We start from the raw sequence: 18,380 nt of genomic DNA, 5'->3' as shown, positions 1-18,380 counted from the left end.
CATAGTTTGACCCAGTTGGTTATTATTTTTACTTTTCAGGAGGATTAACAAGATTTTTCTAAATTTGAATCCTCACATTTTGAAAATGAAATTAGGGTTTTCATTATCAGGTTCAGTTCTTTGGTTATTCAGTCTGGTCTCACTTTGGTATGAAATTTATACATGTAGTGTATCAATGCATATTGGGGTATCACTTGTCATTTTGGTACGATCCAATTACAACACCCCTGTTAACTACAATAGCCTGTTTTGTAATCCAAGAGATCGACTCAGCCAATGAAACTACTTAATCAAGACTGACTGACTCAACAATTTGGCTTGTGAGAAAGCTGAAAACATGGTGTTTCCACTGTTAAACGCATAACAGCCCAAACTTCATCTTGATTTTGCACTTGTCATGGAACACGCAGTGCCGGCTCTGCTTAATGCTAGTCAATTGTTCAGACATGGATCAACAATAAAACAGTCAAATGTTGGAAGAAGTCAAAACGAATCAATCATGTATGGGTTGCAGTCAATATGAGTTTTTATTTTGGCATCACAAGACATTTTGTCACATGAACCAATTTCGTATTCCTCCTATGGAAATATTAATTTAATTTTTTTGGGTAAATACAAAATATGAAATATACAGCTATGTTCCTCTAACCAAACTGCGAAAGGGTTCAGAATTCAATAAGACATGGAACACAAAATAGTGATTCTAGTCAGCACCCCAAGCCTCGTCCCTCAAGTTTTGCCTAGTGACAATGCGGTTCCTTCTGTCTTCCTCTTGCTTCTTCAAGTCACCGATTCCAAAGGTTGTTGGCAGCCTCTGTCCAATTCCCTGAGCAATCAGCCTCTGGGCTGTCCTCGCAGATGTTTTTGGCCTTGGGTAAGGAGGCTCAAGGTCTGAAAACCAAAGAATGAATCCCAGTTAAATTGAACAAAACAAAGTGAACACATTTCATGAGTTAAAATGTTGTTTTCTCCAGTAATAACCCCCTTATATTATCACTGGTTTTTCAACTTCATTTCATGAAATGAAGTTGAGGTCAGGAAGATGGAGATCAGGGATATGGGTTTCACCATGAGGCAGAACATGATGATTGTTGTTAGGCGAGACATGTAAAAAATTTATGTGACTACTACCAATGCATGCTCAAGCAGGATCAGATCATGAAGGGGTCAAGATCATACTAATAAGAATGGAACGGCCAAACAGAATAAAGACAACAAACACATACCTTAATGGTTCAAATTAAGCTTTTGAACCACCAATGGAAGGATTTGACAGCGGACTTGATGCTGAGGCACAAGAACCTTCTTTATGGAGGAGAGGAAGATCAACTGACTATAATATTTTTATTTATAAAATTCTCTATTTGGAGAATGCCTTTGCAAGTTAAGAGCTACTATTCCATGAGCTAAGCCAGATGAAGGGAGATCTATTTCATAAAGAGATTAACTGATCTGGTTGCCTTAGCCGCAAGCAACCAGGCAGGAGCAATGCTCTTTGGGACTATTTTCACTTTCGACTAATTCTGTTCGGGAACTGGTCTTCCACGTCATCTGTGGTTTCCGAGCATGGTCATTCTGCTTGGGACATGTCTGCTATATATACAGCCTTCTCCTTAAAGGGCCCAAAGCAAGGAAAAAATTGAGCAGAAGTGTTACTATTAGTTGTGTTACCCATCATATTCTGCTGGCAGCTGATACTTGGAACACACTATTACTGGAATATTTTCTAAATTTGAACACATGCAGTCTGTAGAATGTCATAAAACCTTCAGGAGCAGGAAAGCAGAGAAGAAGATAAATGCTATACCTCTCGTGGAAATCCTCGTCAAGAGTACATCATTCTCAGCAAGCAGACGTACCGTGAATGGACAACTGATGCTTTTTACTGCCTCACTTGCTGTATCAAAAAGTAATGCATGAATTGAAACCAAAATGTTGTTGTAGTTATAAAACAAAGAAAACAGGATAGATAATGATGCAACAACAATAAACAAGAGGAGGGCCAGAAACACACGACCAAAGAAAGCCAACTGCTCCATCTAGTTGGACATAACATGGAAAGAAGTCAAACGTTGAAAACACCAATACCATAATAAGAATTAGGGAATGTCAATGTTATAGCAGTATAAAATTGAAGGAAATTTGAGGGCCAGATGAGCTACTGTGTAGCAGATACCAGCTCGGAGTGTCACTAAGGTTGGTATCACATAGGTGCAGCAACCACCTAAAGATATCACAGAATAGAAGCAATTGAGTTTGGCCAAGTGACTACTGATGAGGCAGATCCCTGAAGGATATAGCTAGGCATTAATCGCATGTTGAACTCAATCATAAAACTGACTTATATTAAATTATTCCCATGACTTTGAAAGACCTATATTTTTACATTGGAACTTTTAACCAACATCTGACCTGGTTTTTCTTTATGTATACAATTGTGTTATCCCTGACCGGGGGGCGGCCAAATCACCACAGTGCTGGCCGGCCCCCTCGCTCGCCCCTTGTGCACAGAAAAAGCTGCCCGTTCTGGTTCCCTTGCCTCTCCCGTTCCCTCCTGGTTTCGTTTCTCTCCTCTTGTTTTCTCTCCGTCCGCCCTCCGTGTCTTGCTTGCCCCCCCCCCCCCGCCCCTTGCGGTCCTTCCTTTCGTTCCCTCTTCTCTTTCTTCTCCTCTCCTGTTCTCCTTGTTCTTCCTCCTTGTTTCTGTCTCTTGTTTCTCTTTTCTCCTCTTTTTTTTCTTTCTCTTTTCGTTTCTCTCTTTCCTCCCTGTTCCTTCTTCCCTCTTCTTCTTTCTTCTCTTTCCTTTCTTTCTTGTTCCGCTTCTTTTCCCGCTTCTCTCCGCCCCCGTCTTTGGTTCGCCTCCCGCTTTCCCGCTCCTCCGCCTCCTCTTCGCGGGTTGCTCTCCTTTTGTTTTTCTCGGTTTTCCTCGGTTCCTTCGCTTCGGGTGTTTCGTCTCGGCTCTCGGTCTCCTGCTCCCCCGTTGGTTGGTCGGTCGTGGCTCTCCTCCTCGGCTCTCGGCCTGGTGCCTCCTGGGGTTGTCCTGGCTCGGTTTGTCCTCGGTTCCTTCGCTTCGGGTGTTTTGCGTCCTCGGCTCTGGTCTCTGCTCCCCCGTTGGTTTGGTCGGTCGTGGCTCTCCTCCTCGCTCTCGGCCTTGGTGCCTCCGTGGGGTTGTCCTGGCGGCCCTCCGGGTTCTTGGTCTTCTTTTTTGTTGGTTCTTTCTCTGGCCTTTGTGTGTTGCTGTCCTATCGCCCCTTGTTGCCCTGCCCCTTCTTTTGGCCTGGCCTTGTGCTAAAGCTTTTCTAGGCAAATATGAAATGGCAGGGCTAGATCGACTGCTGCATGGTTGATATCAAGTGGAACTTGTTAAGGCTAACAAAAGCTGTTCCATGATCTCCCCTTCCCCCCCCCCCCCCCAAAAAAAAAAAAAAAAAAAAAAAAAAAACACACCCAAATACAATACAATAAATGTTCCTCATCAATTGGGTCCCGTTATAGAGAAAATTTGAATTTTGCTGCCATATTTTTAGGTGTTACTGTTTCTAATCCATCTTGAGGCTAGCTCATAGGACAAAAAATTAGCTAAACCCAACTTCCATTAAACACAAAGCACTAGCTCCCTTAATGAGGTGGACACACCTCCAAGGACCAGCTAAGCCTTTAGCCACTGGATGACAAAATCAAGGCCACCTTACACCTAAAATCATAAATTCAAACACGGTTCATCCAGATAGGCTTATCTAAGAGCCTGACCATTTGTGAGAATGCTGCTCTAGTTGGACCTCAATTTCCTGGGAAGGATGGTCCATACATTCTATCCCAAAGCAAGTTTCAGCTAAAAGCGTTAAAACTACATGGCAGAATCAAAGAGAGATTTTTTTTTATAAAGCTTCAAATGGCTGAAGAAGGTCTGTACACACCATATAATTCATTTACCTCATAACCTGATAGATGGCTACAAAATGGTCTCCTATTTATCCAACTGTTGGAATTACCCACTTCAGCCCTTCATTGATTTGAAAAGCCACTGGATGACAGGCCAAATGATTGCATCAGGCCATGAATTTGACATATTTAAAATCCAAAGGTGCTTTATCCATCGAATGGTCAAATCAACTAAAACAGCCCTCTGCACTGCTCAAAAATGGTGGACCATGTATGTAAGCTTATCTACATGGAACCCCCTTAAAAATTGTTTTCTCATAATACTATCACCCTTATAAGTGGAAATTGACACTTCAAGGTCCATTTTGTTTAAGCTTATCTACATTGTCCACCTAATTCTGTCACAATGTAGAGTGATGTGGCAATCCATTCATTTGATAGGTAAAACATTACCCATATTGGCCATCTATATTTTAAACCCACATTCAGTATACCTCCCATGTTCGTTTGCTCCACAGTCTCAGATGTTTCAACATTTATTTTGCCACCTTGTAAACTCAGATTGAGTCAACATGTAACATTTGGAAGACATTGGGTTCTGTCAGTACCACAAAATTTGAGACTCATCCAACTTGTGTCACATTGAAGACAAGCATGGGACAAGCAGATAAGCTTATCTTAGTGGGACAGTAAAGAAATGTTCACCCTTTGTTAAGCTCAACAAAGTAGTTAAGTTGGGATATTACCTACTGATGAACTTCGAAATACTGCAAGGGCGCAAGTGTCATGGACCCAGCGTATTGCAAAATCAGAGTCACTGTAGTTTACAAGATACTTCTCTAAATCCGTTGTTTTGGTTCTTGGTGGGAAACCATCCAGAACAAGTACATGCCTCGTACCAATTACTGCTGAAATCACATTAACAGTTAGATACCTAATTTGTTTTGACTAACAAATCCTCTCAAAATGGAAAACAAAAATAGCACTCAAGCATGAGATAAAAGCTCACAGAAACAAGGCACCACAGCATATGGCACAATTGCTATTCAGAGCATAAATCATGCCACCTCCTTATACATTTTCTAGGAGCAGAGGAATGACAAATACAAAAAACCCTTCTCCGGTTCTCCCCATCCTACCTAACAACCCCCCCCCCCCCAACTTCCCAAAAAAGGGGGGAAAACCCCAAAACATAAAAAACTAAAAAAAAGAGAGAGCAAGACCCAGAATTTCTTTTTAATCTCATCATAAATAATAATTTACAAGGAAAAACGGATGTAGTATTCTCAATGCACAAATCATCTAAAGATTGCATTAGCAGTTGTCATCTTCCAACAGAACAAGAAATTGGAAAGCAAAATCTCTAATCATCTCAAGAGATATCAAAACTCCAAGGCTCCAGAACTAGATGCCCCTTTTTACTTTAAAAAAGAAATTATGGGGAATAATATGTAAACAAGACATGACTCTAACTACAGAAAAGCACCAAGTATACCAAGGACATGCACAAGATCTGTTTTTGAACCGTGATTTTTCTCAAACAGTCAATATCAAAATTTATGCATCCAACTGATGCAAAATACAAGGTAGAATAATTCATTAAATGGCTGCACATATAGTTGAGATATTAACAAAATTTGACAGGTAGATTCATTCACAAAGTCATCTATCTATTCAACTGTCGGATAAGACATATGGTCCATATCAGCCATCCAAATTGTAGCATGTCCCAGACGAAGAGATTCCTCCCCAGGTTTGGGCACCTAGAGAAACTTTTGTAGTTGAAAAATAGCAATGAAGTGACAAAACATAAAAGAACAGAAGCTTCAACAAAATACAATATGCCTTTCGATGCAGATTAGACCAAATCTTTTGAAGTGCATGAAACTTACCATTTCTTATTTCTGTTTTTTCTTCTGAACTACAGCTAGGAGCTGCACCCTGTGACTCATTTCCCCTTGCAATATCAAGTTTTTCATCACTATACAAGCAATTTTTTGTATACAAGAATTCGCCTCTTCCCCGCCGCTTAGGAGCCTGAAGAGTCTGAACTTTGGTATCTTCAACTGAAACTTTTACTGCACATTCTTCATCATGTGGAGAGAATAATTCACCAGGTTCACGATCAGCAATCGCTTCCCAATCTGAACAAGATTTAAGATTCATAGCACATAATGAAATTAGAGCGCACCCATAATATGTTAATTTCAACATTTCCTTTTCCTTCCCCCCCCCCCCCCCCCCCCCCCCCCCCCCCTCCTCTCTTTGAATAAGCCAACATTTAACATTGCAAAAGTCACTAAAAGTACAAGCAAATATTATCGACATTTTACTGAGAAGCAAAACTATTCTAGTTGAAACACAAAGCTATTCTAATTGCATTTTAGAAGTCACTTGACCGGTAATAGGAATACAATATGAGCAAACTGAAGAAACTAGCTTCACTACACAACAACTTTAGTGGTTCAGAATTCCCCCAAAAAGCAGAATTAGTATTATATTTAAGAAATGAAAATATGGGCCTCAAATCTCTCCTCAAAGGAGCACAATCTGTACAACGGAACTTCTTCACTGAATTTCCAATCACAAAAGATAACATTGACACAAGTATCCAATGCAAAATCTCATCTGGTCCATCTTCTCATACCAGAAACATCCTCTACAAAATATACCCTCCCACAATTTAGGATTCTGAAGTAGAAATCCTAATGGTTCCAATCCACACCAAAAAGTAACATCAAATACCTCTCGTGGTCTTCAATGCAAGATTGATGATTAACAACTTTTTCCTCACATCCACACAGGAAGTGAGATTGCGCGAGTTTACCACTTATCATACAGTTAAGTTCCCAATCCAATCTCATATAAATTATGATAATATCTGCCCTCAATATTTTGCATATCTTTCAACCATTGAAGACCATGAGGAGCCGGCCAATTTTATTGAAGCTAAGAATTCACCTAAATGGGTGAAGGTTATGAATGAGGAACTAGAAGCTCTTCATAAAAAATAAACAGGGGATATAGTGCAACTCCCAAGTGGCAAACATCCAGTTGGATGTCGTTGGGTCTACAAGACCAAATTCAAGAGTGAGGGGACTCTAGAGAGGTATAAGGCAAGGCTTGTTGCCAAAGGATATGCTCAAACATATGGAGTTGATTATAAAGAGACATTTGTTCCTGTAGTTAAAATGAATACTGTAAGAGTATTGATGTCAGTTGCCGTTAATTGTGAATGGCCACTTTTGCAAATGGATGTAAAAAAATGTCTTTTTATAGGAAGACTTACAAGAAGAAGTTTATATGAAAATTCCTCCAAGCTACCCATTAAAAAACAAGATGGACTTGCTTGTAAATTGAAGAAAGCAATATATGACCTAAAACAATCACCACGTACAGCTCTTATTAGATTTGGATTCACATAAGTGGATCAGATTCCTCCATGTTTGTGAAGAAAGCCTCTACTGGCACAACAATAATTTTGGTACACGTGGATGACATTGTAAATTTGTAATTACTGGAGATGATCATCAAGGAATCAATACCCTCAAAGAATATTTGAAGAAGACTTTTGACATCAAGGACTTATGACAAATTCAATACTTTTTTGGAATTGAAGTTGCAAGGTTTAGTAAAGGATTATTCATCTCTCAAAGGAAATATGCTCTTGACTTGTTGAAGGAAACTGGCAAATTGAGTGTGAAACCAATCAACACACCCATGTATTACACTTGAAAGGTTACTAATAATGATTCTCCATTGCAAGATAATAATTGTTTTCAAAGGTTGGTTGGAAAATTGATTTATTTGACCATTACCAGATCTGACATTGCATATACAGTGAGCTATGTCACTCAGTTTATGCATAATCCTAATAAAGGGCAGATGTAATTGGTTAATCATATACTACATTATCTGAAGTCTTCTCCAGGAAGGGGCATTTGCATGGATAAGAATGAACACACAAACATTGAAGGATATGTTGATGCAGATTGGGCTGGTAATCCTACTGATTGAAGATCAACTACTGGCTTTTGTGTATTCGTAGGAGAAAATTTAGTCTCTTGGAGAAGTAAAAAACAACATGTTGTCGCTCATTTTAGTGCAGAAACAGAGTACAGAGCAATGGCGTCTGCCACTAGTGAATTAGTCTGAATTGGTGCCCTACTTCAAGAATTGGGAGTAAGAAGTTCTAACAAACTCATGGAGTTGCTCTGCGACAATCAAGCGGCTACACACATTGCCTCTAATCTGGAGTTTCATGAAAGAACTAAACACATTGAAGTTGATTGTCATTTTATTTGTGAAAAAGTTCAGGATGGAACTATAGAAACCCCAGATGTCTTCACCAAAACCTTGTCAAAGGATTGTTTCAAATTGCATTGAGCAAGTTGACCTCAAATGATGTTTTCGATCCAAATTGAGGGGAGTGTTATGAATGTAACTTGCTAGTATCCCAACTTTATAAGGAGACTAGCAGAGACGTGGAGTCATATTAGAATTTAACTTCTTGTAGAACCCTTACTATTTTCTATTTAAAGATAATGAAACCTCACCCCAATATCAGTTGATTGGGGTTTTTTATGTGGATGTATGCTTCAACAATGAATGCCGAACCATGTTAATTCTTGGATCCTTGTGTTTTTGTGTGAATGTTTATGATAAATTTAACAAATTCAATACAAATCAAGCAAACGCTTAGAGAAGTAAAAAACACAACTTGTATTCCCAAAGAAAATTCTTTGGAATGGAAAAACAACCAATAATTAAAGAAAACGTAAATCAAAACTAGATGAAGGCAAGAGAAATCACCATCATCAGAAGAAACAGAATCATTGGCGGCGGAAACATCGCCAGACGAAACTCTATTCCCCTCTTGATCTTTATTTGTTACAGTATCAGACCTAGTACAATAATTCAAATGAGGATAAAACATGACAATGGGAACTAATTAAACTGATCAAAACACAGGAGGAAGACAAAGAGCACAACTAACCCTGGAAGACGAATATCTTGACGACCTTGTTGCTTTATGAGAAATGCCTGGGTTTCAAGCTCGTCGGCTTTCAGAGATAAACCTCGAGAGGAGTACAGCTTAGCCAAGTCACCGTAAGCACAGGCCAACTCAAGATCCGAATTTGATGAATCAGCTCCAGTTTTAAGCTTCGAAATCACAGATTCGAGCAGAGAAATTGCTCCTTCAACATCTCCACCGTCAACGAGATCTTCCACTGTTACGCTCCATTTACTGTCTCCTTCCATCTCCATATCCCCCGCTTCGTCCTTTTTTTCGTCTGTCCTTCCCAACTCCAACCTGTTCCCTTCCCCTTCCCTAGCAACTCAAGTAGCAACTCCAACGTCATCTCGGATCAGAAGAGTCGAGAATTGAGATGAACCAGATGGTGATAAATGGTCAGCTCACTTGACCCGGTTGGTTGGACGGTTCGGCCGAACCATGCTTGGTTGGGCTTAAATTTCTCCACTGGGTAAGCCCTTAACGGCCAGCCCAACAAAGTTACGCGGGCCCATATGTGCACTCTCAACTCAAGGCCCAACATTTGGCACCCATTAGGCAACCCACAGTTTTATTTTCGCTTTTTAAGAATGTGAGGGAAAGAGAACATAAAAGAGCGAATCCTCAAGGGGGGGAATCACAGAATCCGGATCTGTGCTCCCTGATGGTGTTATCACCACAAAATTGATGGGCCCCACAGCTGAAAAATATTTAAAAAAAAAATCCAATCACCCACCCCTGGGCCCCCTGTATTTTGGGGTGGAAAAGCCGTCAACACAAAGTGCTCCTCGACAAGGTCGCAGATCCGGACTCGAAATGAAACTTAGAGGACTCTTTGAAATTACATATATACCTCTTTTTTTTTGTATTAAAAGGCATTTATTTAAAAGAAAAACCACGAGGGAAATTACGGCTAGAAGTATCAAAATACAAATACTAGAGGATGAGTAGGGGGAAGGGGGATGGGAGAATGGGAGAATGGGGGATTGTGAATTAGCAGCATAAATATCAAGTTTATCAGCCACAAAATTTCCTTCTCTAAGAGTGAGAAAAATAGACAGAATCAAAATCTTCTTTTAAAAGCAAGATATCATCCAATATGTGCTTGATTTTCCAAGGAACAGACGCATGCTGCTGATTAATGAGGTGAATAATGGCGTCGGTTGTCTCCTTCAAAGATTACTCTTCTGTACTTGTTGGAAATGGTTATTTGAATGGCCCTTTTTAAGGCCTCAACTTCAGCTTGTATTGCAGATATGTCTCCACAAGGAAAGGCGAAGCTAAGAAGATGTTGACCATGGTGATCACGAGCGACGCCTCCAATGCCATCCTTAGTTCTGCAGTTTGCAGCAAGCATAAACGATCCATCGATGTTGAATTTGATGTAGTCTCTAGGAGGAGTAGTCCAACGAATGTTGCTTCTTCTTTTTTTGTCTCCTCTTCTATGAGTGACATATTGCAGATATTCTTTGTTCAGCGTTTGTGCTAGCCACCAAATGTTTTTTGCTGTTTTGCTTGGCTCATCGTAGGCAGCTTTATTGAAATTGGACCAAATGATCCAAAATGTGGTGAGATGAAGGGAAAGTACTTGTTCTTCGAGCGATTGATGTTTGGATTTAGAGATCCAAGTGTCTGCTTGCTCACTAATATCTGAGTGCTGATTCCACCAGCAGATCTTGTACCTGTTCCATATCTGTTTAACAAAATCACATTTCAAGAAAATATGGTTAAGATCAATATTCTCTGATGGGCACAGTGGATATTTATACCCTTTAACCTACATTTATCATCAAATTACATATATACCCTTTAACCTAAATTTCTTACCTTTCGAAAAAACAATCTGAAAGGAAAACCCAGAATCGTTTTTCTCATATTCTCATAAAATATTTGGAGAAGCTCAGCCCAAATTTCACTCTTTGTCATCTTCATAGAGTGAAGAGGCCATGCATCCCTCTCAACCTTAATCAAATTATGATGAAAGTGCAGCCTACTAAATTAGTTAGGTACTTAATTAACCTAGTCGATGATTGATTAGTAGTTAAATAGTTAGATGGGCATGCTTATGCTCAGTTAAGTTAATGTTTTAATTATTTCTTGTTATTGTAACTTAAGGATATTACTTGAGGATTGAGTAGCATTTGTCCAAGTAGTCACATATGATCATATGGGTCATTCAACATTCATTCACTTAGTCTAGAATGTAAGTCTAACTTTGAATCCGTGCCGTGTATTACTTGGAGCAGCGCTGCTCTCAAACATTTTCCAACTTAATCCTTACTTAGCATTTTAATTAATTATTGTTATTATAACTTAATCTTTACTTAAATCTCTAAGTAAACCATGGGTTTGGAGCCAACTGTTCTGTTTTTTTTTTTTTTTATCAATGATTGAGTCTTTTTGGGTTTCAATAATTGATTATTGAAGTCAGAACCTATCACCCAACAACCTCTTATTTTTTTCATTGAAAAAAAAAGGAAGGAAAAAAACAAGCTCTTATTTATGTTTGGTGGAGCCTACTACCCTACTGAGGTGCTCTTGAATACCAGCACAGAAGGCCTTCTGGGCCTCTGGCCTTCTTGACCCAGCAATGCTCACTGCTCAGTGCAGAGTGGATGAGAAAGGAAGAAACCATTATCCAATGGCCAACCACTGTGAATAGGTTACTGTCAATGTAGCTAGAAAATGATTACAGACATTTAGATTGAAGAAGACAAATTTCAATGGAGGTTTGAGGTTTCTCTTCTTTGTAAAGATTTGATTGACAGAATCTGAAGGTGACAAAGACAAGCTGTCAGTAAATAATAAAAATTTCGACCCAAAAAATAACAAAAAAAGGTAAATAATAAAATTACAATCCAACATGCCCTGAAAGGCTGAAACCTCTTCCTGCCCTTCTGGTATAGTTTGACAGAATGTGACGAAAGTGACAAAGACTCCTGGTAGTTAACGAACCAATGTCATTTTCATAATCCAAACGTACGTAAAGAAAGCTCTTTTACCCAGAAAATGTAACTGAAGGCAGTAATAAAGTAATTTACTCATGATAAATGTTTGAATTCATCAAGAAAAGCATGTCAAGTGTGGTAAAAACAAATACCAGAATAGAAGATGAAGAGACAGAAGAAGCATACTTTGGTGGTCGTTTTTCATATAAGAAAATCCATTATCAAAGGAAACCGATCATCAAAAACAACATTCATTTTTCTTATTTCTATTCAGTCTAAATCTTGGGCCACCAAAGATGATTCGCGGTCATGGCTGTGGTCACCATCGCCGTCCTTTGTGGTGTTGTAACTATTGCCATCGTTATCTATGAAGATCAACAAATTATTTGAAAATTCAAGATCCTGCTTTACATTTTCATTCATTCATCAATATTTGGGTACAGTACGGACGTGATCTAGAGTCCATCATAATCTACTTATCCATCTCTTGAAAGGGCAAATAAAGTTAAATGTGGGCGGCTCACTTATATACTAATAGTCTTTCATGAAGTCTTAAGATCATCATGATTCATGGAACTTGTAGGAAGAAACCAAATAACTTCCCAATACAAAAACAAAAGCTGGTGGAAATTTTAAATGGACTATATCTTTCCATTCCTATTTTATATAGGATAAGAAGATTTTGGTAACTTGTAAGACAAGCAAGATATATTATTTAAATGTATATAAATGAAATGAGCAAGGCCTTTCTATTAATTTAAATTTGATATGCCCTGTGTATGTCAATACTCATTTGTTTATATAACAAGAAAGCTTATCCTTCTCATCTTTTGTCTTATGAGGACTTTATTAGTTGAGTTTTTTTATACATTTTTCATTAAATATCTATTAAAAATGAATTTTCTTTCTAACTAACAATCCACCTTATAGGCATGGGAATTGCATGCTTCACCCCTTTAGTTATTTTAATTTCAATTGAGTTGGCCAGATGACTTGGTCAACTAGGAAATCAACTACTACCTACTTCTCAATAAATATTGAGAGACAATGAGTTTAGCTATTGATCACAATGTTCTAAAAGTATGCTTAAGTTAGATTAAGAAGCAACACCATTCATTGATTGAGATTTTAGTGAAGTGAAGGTGAGTTAGAACAGAAACAAGGAAATAAGTAGTACAAGTTTTTTGGTATTGAAAAGGGTATATATAATTCAATTTATTAAAGGATAATGCATTTAATGCATGTATGTCACTCTTTGAATTAGCTTCTCATGTATTATTTCGTTGTTTGCATGCTAAAAAAATTGTTGGAAGGCATTTCCATTGAGGTCAGACATATGTTCAAGATTTTGCTGATGTTCAATTCAAGAGTGGATGGAATTTAATTGACAGGTGACATTCATTCCATTCCACCCCCCCCCCCCACCCCCACCCCCAACCAGAAAAACTAAATATGATTTCCAGTTGGAAAACCATAAATCAATCAAATCTCTGCAAGTAGAATATTTGGGTTAAATGATGAGTCAATATACACTGTATTTTTCAAATTCCCTTATTACCCTCGTTTAACATGAATAAACATATATAAACAAAGTCTAGAAACATACATTTGTAATACCTAGTAGCTGGTTGGCATTTAATTTATGACATCTATATAAAAAAGGTATAAATTTGATATACAAACCCCAATCATACAATCTAAACCCCTAAACTAATCAAGAAACACAAATGGATATCCTCAAGTATAAGCTAGCTGTCTGTAATACTAAGAGTAACTTTCCTTCTTTCTTTACACTAACTAGGCTTAAAATTAATCCTCTCTTCCTCAGAAAAGAAGGCAACAGGGGGAGGAGAGGGAAAGTATTACTGTGTCTCATTTGTCTCCTCGGTCTCCTTCTCTGTCTCCTCTGATCAAATGGTTTGGAATGGAAATCCAAGAACTTGCTTACCCAGGTCTTCAAGGAACATATATACTGAGATGTGTAATTGATCAGAGGAATTGATATATAGTTCATGGTGTCATTTGATGATTCAGGCCACAAAATCTGGTAACAACTGAGCTGCAAACCTCTTTCTGTTCTGAAGGTTCATGCTCTCATAAGCAACAGTGGGGTGAGAAGTAGGAGTAGTGGAGCCCATACTGCAGAAGTCACTGTTGGGTTCTCCGGTACTCCCGGCCATCTCGAGTCTCCGACCTAGTTGGATACTGTTCTGGTTTGGCAGGTAGGGCTGTTGATGATGAGTTCCAGACAGAGAGAGGTTTTCACAATGGGGAAGACCAAGAGTCAGGGAAACTCCATTGCCAGAGAACCTAGGTGGTGGGAATTGCTCTGGATCAAACCTCCCAAGCTCACCAATTGAATATCCACCAAATCCTCCTCCTCCTCCATGACTTGTTCCTCCCATAATTAATGAGTAACCATCTCTGCTCTGTCTTTCATCACCGAATTTTGCACCGAAATCCCTGTTGATACTTTCCCCTGCTGGTTTCACATCCATGTCCATGGATGAGAAGCTACTGTGTGAATTCTGCAAGTTGGTGCTCCTGGACTTCTTGGGACTTCCTTGCATTAGCCCTGCTGCTCCCACATCTGATGATGGTGATGACCCAATAAGAGAGAATCCACATTGGCCTTGGATGTTTCCCCCCATTGTCGATGTTGAAGGACTCGAAAGTGCAGCAGATACTGGAGAATTATTTGGGTTCACATGCATCGTGTTGCCTTCAACACTCGACTTATTGCGGTCTGCTCTAGCTGTAGCACTGTTCTCTTGCTGAACAGTTAATTTAGACCCAGAAGACTCTTCATTGAGTTCACTTTTACTTGTTTTCTCCTCTGATGAGCCTCCATTCTGTTCATGTTCTTTGATCTCCTCGAGATACATTTCTTCAACCATTGGCTTCCATAGACGAACTCGAGCATTGATGAACCAGTTGGAAACCTGCATCCATTATCACCTCAAATTAAAGTCCTTTTCAGCCTAATCTATGCCAATCTTAAAAAACAGTAATAACTAAAGGTAGCAGAACTGGGGAAGAAACAAGCTATTTACCTGGCTCCTAGTAAGCCCTGTTTGCTTTGCAAGCATGTGTTTGTCTGAATCCTTTGGATATCTGCAATATTACCAACACAAGTGGAGAAATTCAATAACTAAATAACCAAAGACCAAGAGCAGAAACCGATAGATATATACTGGGATCCTATATTTTGTATATAGATACTCACGGGTGAAGGAAGTGTTCGAATAGCCAGGCACGAAGAACAGAAACAGATCTTTCTGGCAATCCTCTCTGAGGTCTCCAAGCATTGTGTTGCATCATTCCTAATTGTTGAAGTGCCCGTTGTTGTCGAAGCTGATGATCTACAAACCTTAGTCTAGAACCTTCGGTTTTCCCTCCAAAGCAATCTTCTTCACCTAAGCTCTTGCTTGTAGCTCTGATTTGAGCCGAAATTGCATCTTTCAGACACCTGAATTGCTTTGAGATAGTCTGCAAAGCAAGGGCTGTATATGTTTTCGCAGAACCAAACCCTGCTGCTTGTTCAAATGAAGTAACTACTATCTGCATCTGGTGATGATATTGCCTGTATCTTTGTTCCACCTTCGAAATCACAAAGAACACAATGGAAAAAAATTAATGAAATCGAACGAGAAATTAAAATGAAGAATTTTGATTTTCAAAACGAGAAACTGTAACCCAACTTAAATTGATGGATACCCGGATTCTCAAAATATACTTTTTGGTCTGAAATTCTGAATTGATGGGGGTTCAGTTTTCAAATACCAAACATTACTGGAATTGATGAAATGGGTTCCTCTCTAGGTACAGAATTTTGAAGAATTCATTGAAAGTTGAAACCTCACTAAATGCGCCATAAATATACCTCATCAAGCATACTAACGAGCTTAGCCTTCTTCATCTGAAGCTCTTGTCTCTCAGCAGTTGTGAGCTCTGCTCCACTCTTTGTGCTCGCCTCAGCTCCAGCTCCGCTTGAACCTTCTCCGTTGGCAATAGTAGACTCTTTGTTTATCTTTTCCAGCTGCCCTTTAACCCCCTTCGAAGATTCGTTCTTTATTCCATTTCCGACATTGACGACTTCGTCAAGCAGCTGTTGTGTGGCCTTCAAGTACTTGGAACCCAACAGAACACTCTGCATACCAGAAATTCCATTAGGCATCACAGATGCAGATGGAGAAGAGCCGCCGCCGCCTCCACCTGAAATCGCAGATGCTTGGGCTGTCGCCGGAATTTCAGACTCCGGCCGATAAGACCCGTAAACTGACTGCTGCGGCGAGAGGCTCAGAGACAGTCCTTGTTGAGACGGCTGCATGACCAATCGGCGAAGACCCAGTTGAGATGAAACGTCGGTGACACCGCTACTAATCGGCGAAGACCCAGTTGGAATTTGGTGCTGTTGGGTGTTTTGATGGCCTCCGGTAGCCGCCGCCGCCGCCGCCGCTGCTGTCGGGTCCATGGACGTCCATAGATTGTAGTGAACGCGAGGGACAAAGCCATGAATAACCGACATCTCCTGCTGAGCATGCACAGATTGGCGTCCTGGGTCTTGAGAAGCTGCAGAGGTGGCCGCAGCAGATGCAACGGTGGTGGGCTGAAGTGGAATTCCGACCAAATGGTGGTTCTGCTGCTGGTGTTGTTGTGGATGATGAGGTAAGCCTGTATTGTTCAAGGAATTGCCGGAGGAATTGACGAAGACCATGTTGGTTTGAGGTTGCGTTTCTGGGTAACCGACATAGCCAGGGTTCATCAGATAAAGCGTCTGTAACCCGTCAGCTTGAATTTCTGAAGGTCCATGAAAGTACGTCGCCATCGATTTGAAAATAGATCTTCTTATATCGCTGAAAAGGGACTACGTTAGCAAGCTAATCTCACTCACTCCTTCCAGTCACTATTGCTTCTGTCTTTCTCTTTCTCTTCCTCTATCTTCTCCTTCCTTTCTTATATTCAATCCAACTATCAGGACAAATCTGCAATTCAGCCCATTTCGTCGTAGCTTTGATTGTTGGGTTGCAATCAAAATTCGATCTTCAAATTTCTCTACTGCTAACTCCAACTCCTCTGATCGTCCTTGTCTTGGAGAGCACCTGAAAGCAACCAACACGGAAAGAAAACGATGATGACCTGACAGAAACCCAGATACCTTATAACTAAGAACTCCAATCAAAACCCATGTTTCATGATTAAGTTGAATTCAAGGTTGAAAAGATCCTTGCTTTTCCTCTTTTTCTCTTTTCTCGTTTCTCCAAGAAAGTAGAGCTAGCTAGGTATACAAAGAAGAAGAAAGAACAGATGTAATCATGTAGATGGAGAGACGAAAGCCATCTTTGCAGGCATGGGTTTTATATGTAGTGGCAGCATAGATCGAAAGAGAGAGAGAAGAGAGGAATGGATTAAAATATTAATTGATATTGATATTGGTAACTTGTGTGATGGAAATCTGATTGCACGTGCTTCATCATCTGCAAATTAGGAAGAGAATTTACTTACAGTGACTCAAAACCCATCAAAGATCTTGCAGAGAAAGAGGCGAAGGACCCATCTCTTATGGCTAAAATACTCTAAAACTGATACATCAGAGCACAGAACGCTTCCATCTATCTTTCCATCTATCAATGTATCACTCAGTTCACTTGGGATTCGATCCTGTCAGATTCAATTATTTGCAGTTCTCCACTGAAAAGGGAAAGGGAGAGAGAGAGGAAGCAAAGAGACTTGAGGTTAAAAAAACATGAGAAAGATACCCATATGGCTTTCTTTATTCATTACCCAGAAGTCCAGAACATTTGTAACAAAATTTTCCAATCATAAACAACAGAAGGAAGATGGGCTGATAGTTGATACTAATAACAAAAAATTTAAAGGGAGGTGTTTGATTTGGTGATGAAAGGAGGGAGATACGGTTCTTACCCTTCTTCTCACGGTCCCCTCTTTCTTTCTTTCTTTCTCTATTTTATGGTTATGGTTTTGGAGTGTGAGCACCTGCATATGGATCAAGAACAAGGGGAAGAGAAGAAAACTTCACTGATTTGATTTGACCTTATCTCCTTTTCAAATCATTAGATGCAGGCACGTTTGATGAGAGAAACAAAGAGAGAAAGAACCTTTCAGAGTGAGAGAGGTGCTAAAACCTCTTTCTATGTGTGTCAGAAAGAAAGAAAAAACTGAAAAACGAGGAAACGTCTACTTCCAGCCAAAATTTAATATAATAGAAGGGTGAGATAGAGAGAGAAAGAGAGAAAGAGAGAAAGAGAGTGAAATACAGAAGATAGAGAGAGCAGTGGCGTGGAGAGAAAGGAGGAAGAGGGCCTTCTCATTAAATTAAGAGAGATATCTACTTTTGTCTTTTATTTTATATTTTTTAAAAAACCTATGATTGGTTGTCATAGTTCGGAGATAAGGTATTAAAAAAATTAAAATATCTATCCAACTATCATCATAACACATAAGACGCGAACAGAAGATGAGGTCTAAACTTGAGGCTCCTGCTTTAATCTTACTTCTGTGTAAGAAACTACCACCAT

The 18,380-nt window shown here is 39.5% G+C and overlaps 2 protein-coding genes across 6 annotated transcripts; both read right to left on the bottom strand.

Annotated features, from left to right (window-relative positions):
- Positions 1-80: 80 nt before the first annotated feature.
- LOC149009945 (coiled-coil protein) lies at positions 81-9,232 on the bottom strand. Of its 3 annotated transcripts, none has more exons than XM_089163393.1 (6): positions 8,876-9,232; positions 8,692-8,783; positions 5,772-6,023; positions 4,626-4,787; positions 1,808-1,897; positions 82-891 (listed from the first exon to the last, which is right to left on the bottom strand). In XM_089163393.1, the coding sequence occupies exons 1-6, from the start codon at positions 9,145-9,147 to the stop codon at positions 704-706; spliced, it is 1,056 nt and encodes a 351-aa protein (XP_089019519.1). In that variant the 5' UTR covers positions 9,148-9,232; the 3' UTR covers positions 82-703. The 3 variants fall into 3 exon arrangements, with proteins under 3 accessions (XP_089019521.1, XP_089019519.1, XP_089019520.1); XM_089163394.1 differs by having other exon boundaries at positions 85-891; positions 4,626-4,784; XM_089163395.1 differs by lacking the exon at positions 4,626-4,787 and having other exon boundaries at positions 81-891.
- A 4,107-nt stretch (positions 9,233-13,339) lies between these two features.
- On the bottom strand, positions 13,340-18,148 carry LOC149009944 (BEL1-like homeodomain protein 1). 3 transcript variants are annotated; one of them, XM_089161669.1, is made up of 6 exons: positions 17,767-18,148; positions 17,347-17,532; positions 15,725-16,943; positions 15,068-15,441; positions 14,895-14,955; positions 13,340-14,783 (listed from the first exon to the last, which is right to left on the bottom strand). In XM_089161669.1, exons 3-6 carry the CDS (start codon positions 16,667-16,669, stop codon positions 13,872-13,874), a joined length of 2,292 nt encoding a protein of 763 aa, XP_089017795.1. In that variant the 5' UTR covers positions 16,670-16,943; positions 17,347-17,532; positions 17,767-18,148; the 3' UTR covers positions 13,340-13,871. The 3 variants fall into 3 exon arrangements, with proteins under 3 accessions (XP_089017795.1, XP_089017797.1, XP_089017796.1); XM_089161671.1 differs by lacking the exon at positions 17,347-17,532; XM_089161670.1 differs by lacking the exon at positions 17,767-18,148 and having other exon boundaries at positions 17,347-17,760.
- Positions 18,149-18,380: the final 232 nt, after the last annotated feature.

The sequence above is a fragment of the Hakea prostrata genome, chromosome 7 (genome assembly GCF_041222555.1).
Source record: "Hakea prostrata isolate BN-2017 chromosome 7, UWA_Hpros_2, whole genome shotgun sequence".
In the NCBI taxonomy this organism is placed as follows: domain Eukaryota; kingdom Viridiplantae; phylum Streptophyta; class Magnoliopsida; order Proteales; family Proteaceae; genus Hakea; species Hakea prostrata.
The sequence above is the reverse complement of the archived record's forward strand: the minus strand, read 5'-3'. Positions and strand labels throughout refer to the sequence as shown.

What these genes read in the sequence shown, in the direction of transcription:
- LOC149009945 (XM_089163393.1), bottom strand. Translation starts at nt 9,147, where the DNA reads ATGGAGATGGAAGGAGACAGTAAATGGAGCGTAACAGTGGAAGATCTC. An exon ending in CAAGATATTCGTCTTCCAGG is followed by an intron (nt 8,784 to 8,875) that starts GTTAGTTGTGCT and finishes TTATTGTACTAG; the next exon opens with GTCTGATACTGTAACAAATA. An exon ending in ATTTCGAAGTTCATCAGTAG is followed by an intron (nt 1,898 to 4,625) that starts GTAATATCCCAA and finishes TTTTTGATACAG; the next exon opens with CAAGTGAGGCAGTAAAAAGC.
- LOC149009944 (XM_089161669.1), bottom strand. Translation starts at nt 16,669, where the DNA reads ATGGCGACGTACTTTCATGGACCTTCAGAAATTCAAGCTGACGGGTTA. An exon ending in TCGTTAGTATGCTTGATGAG is followed by an intron (nt 15,442 to 15,724) that starts GTATATTTATGG and finishes GTGATTTCGAAG; the next exon opens with GTGGAACAAAGATACAGGCA. An exon ending in CAGGGCTTACTAGGAGCCAG is followed by an intron (nt 14,784 to 14,894) that starts GTAAATAGCTTG and finishes TAATGGATGCAG; the next exon opens with GTTTCCAACTGGTTCATCAA.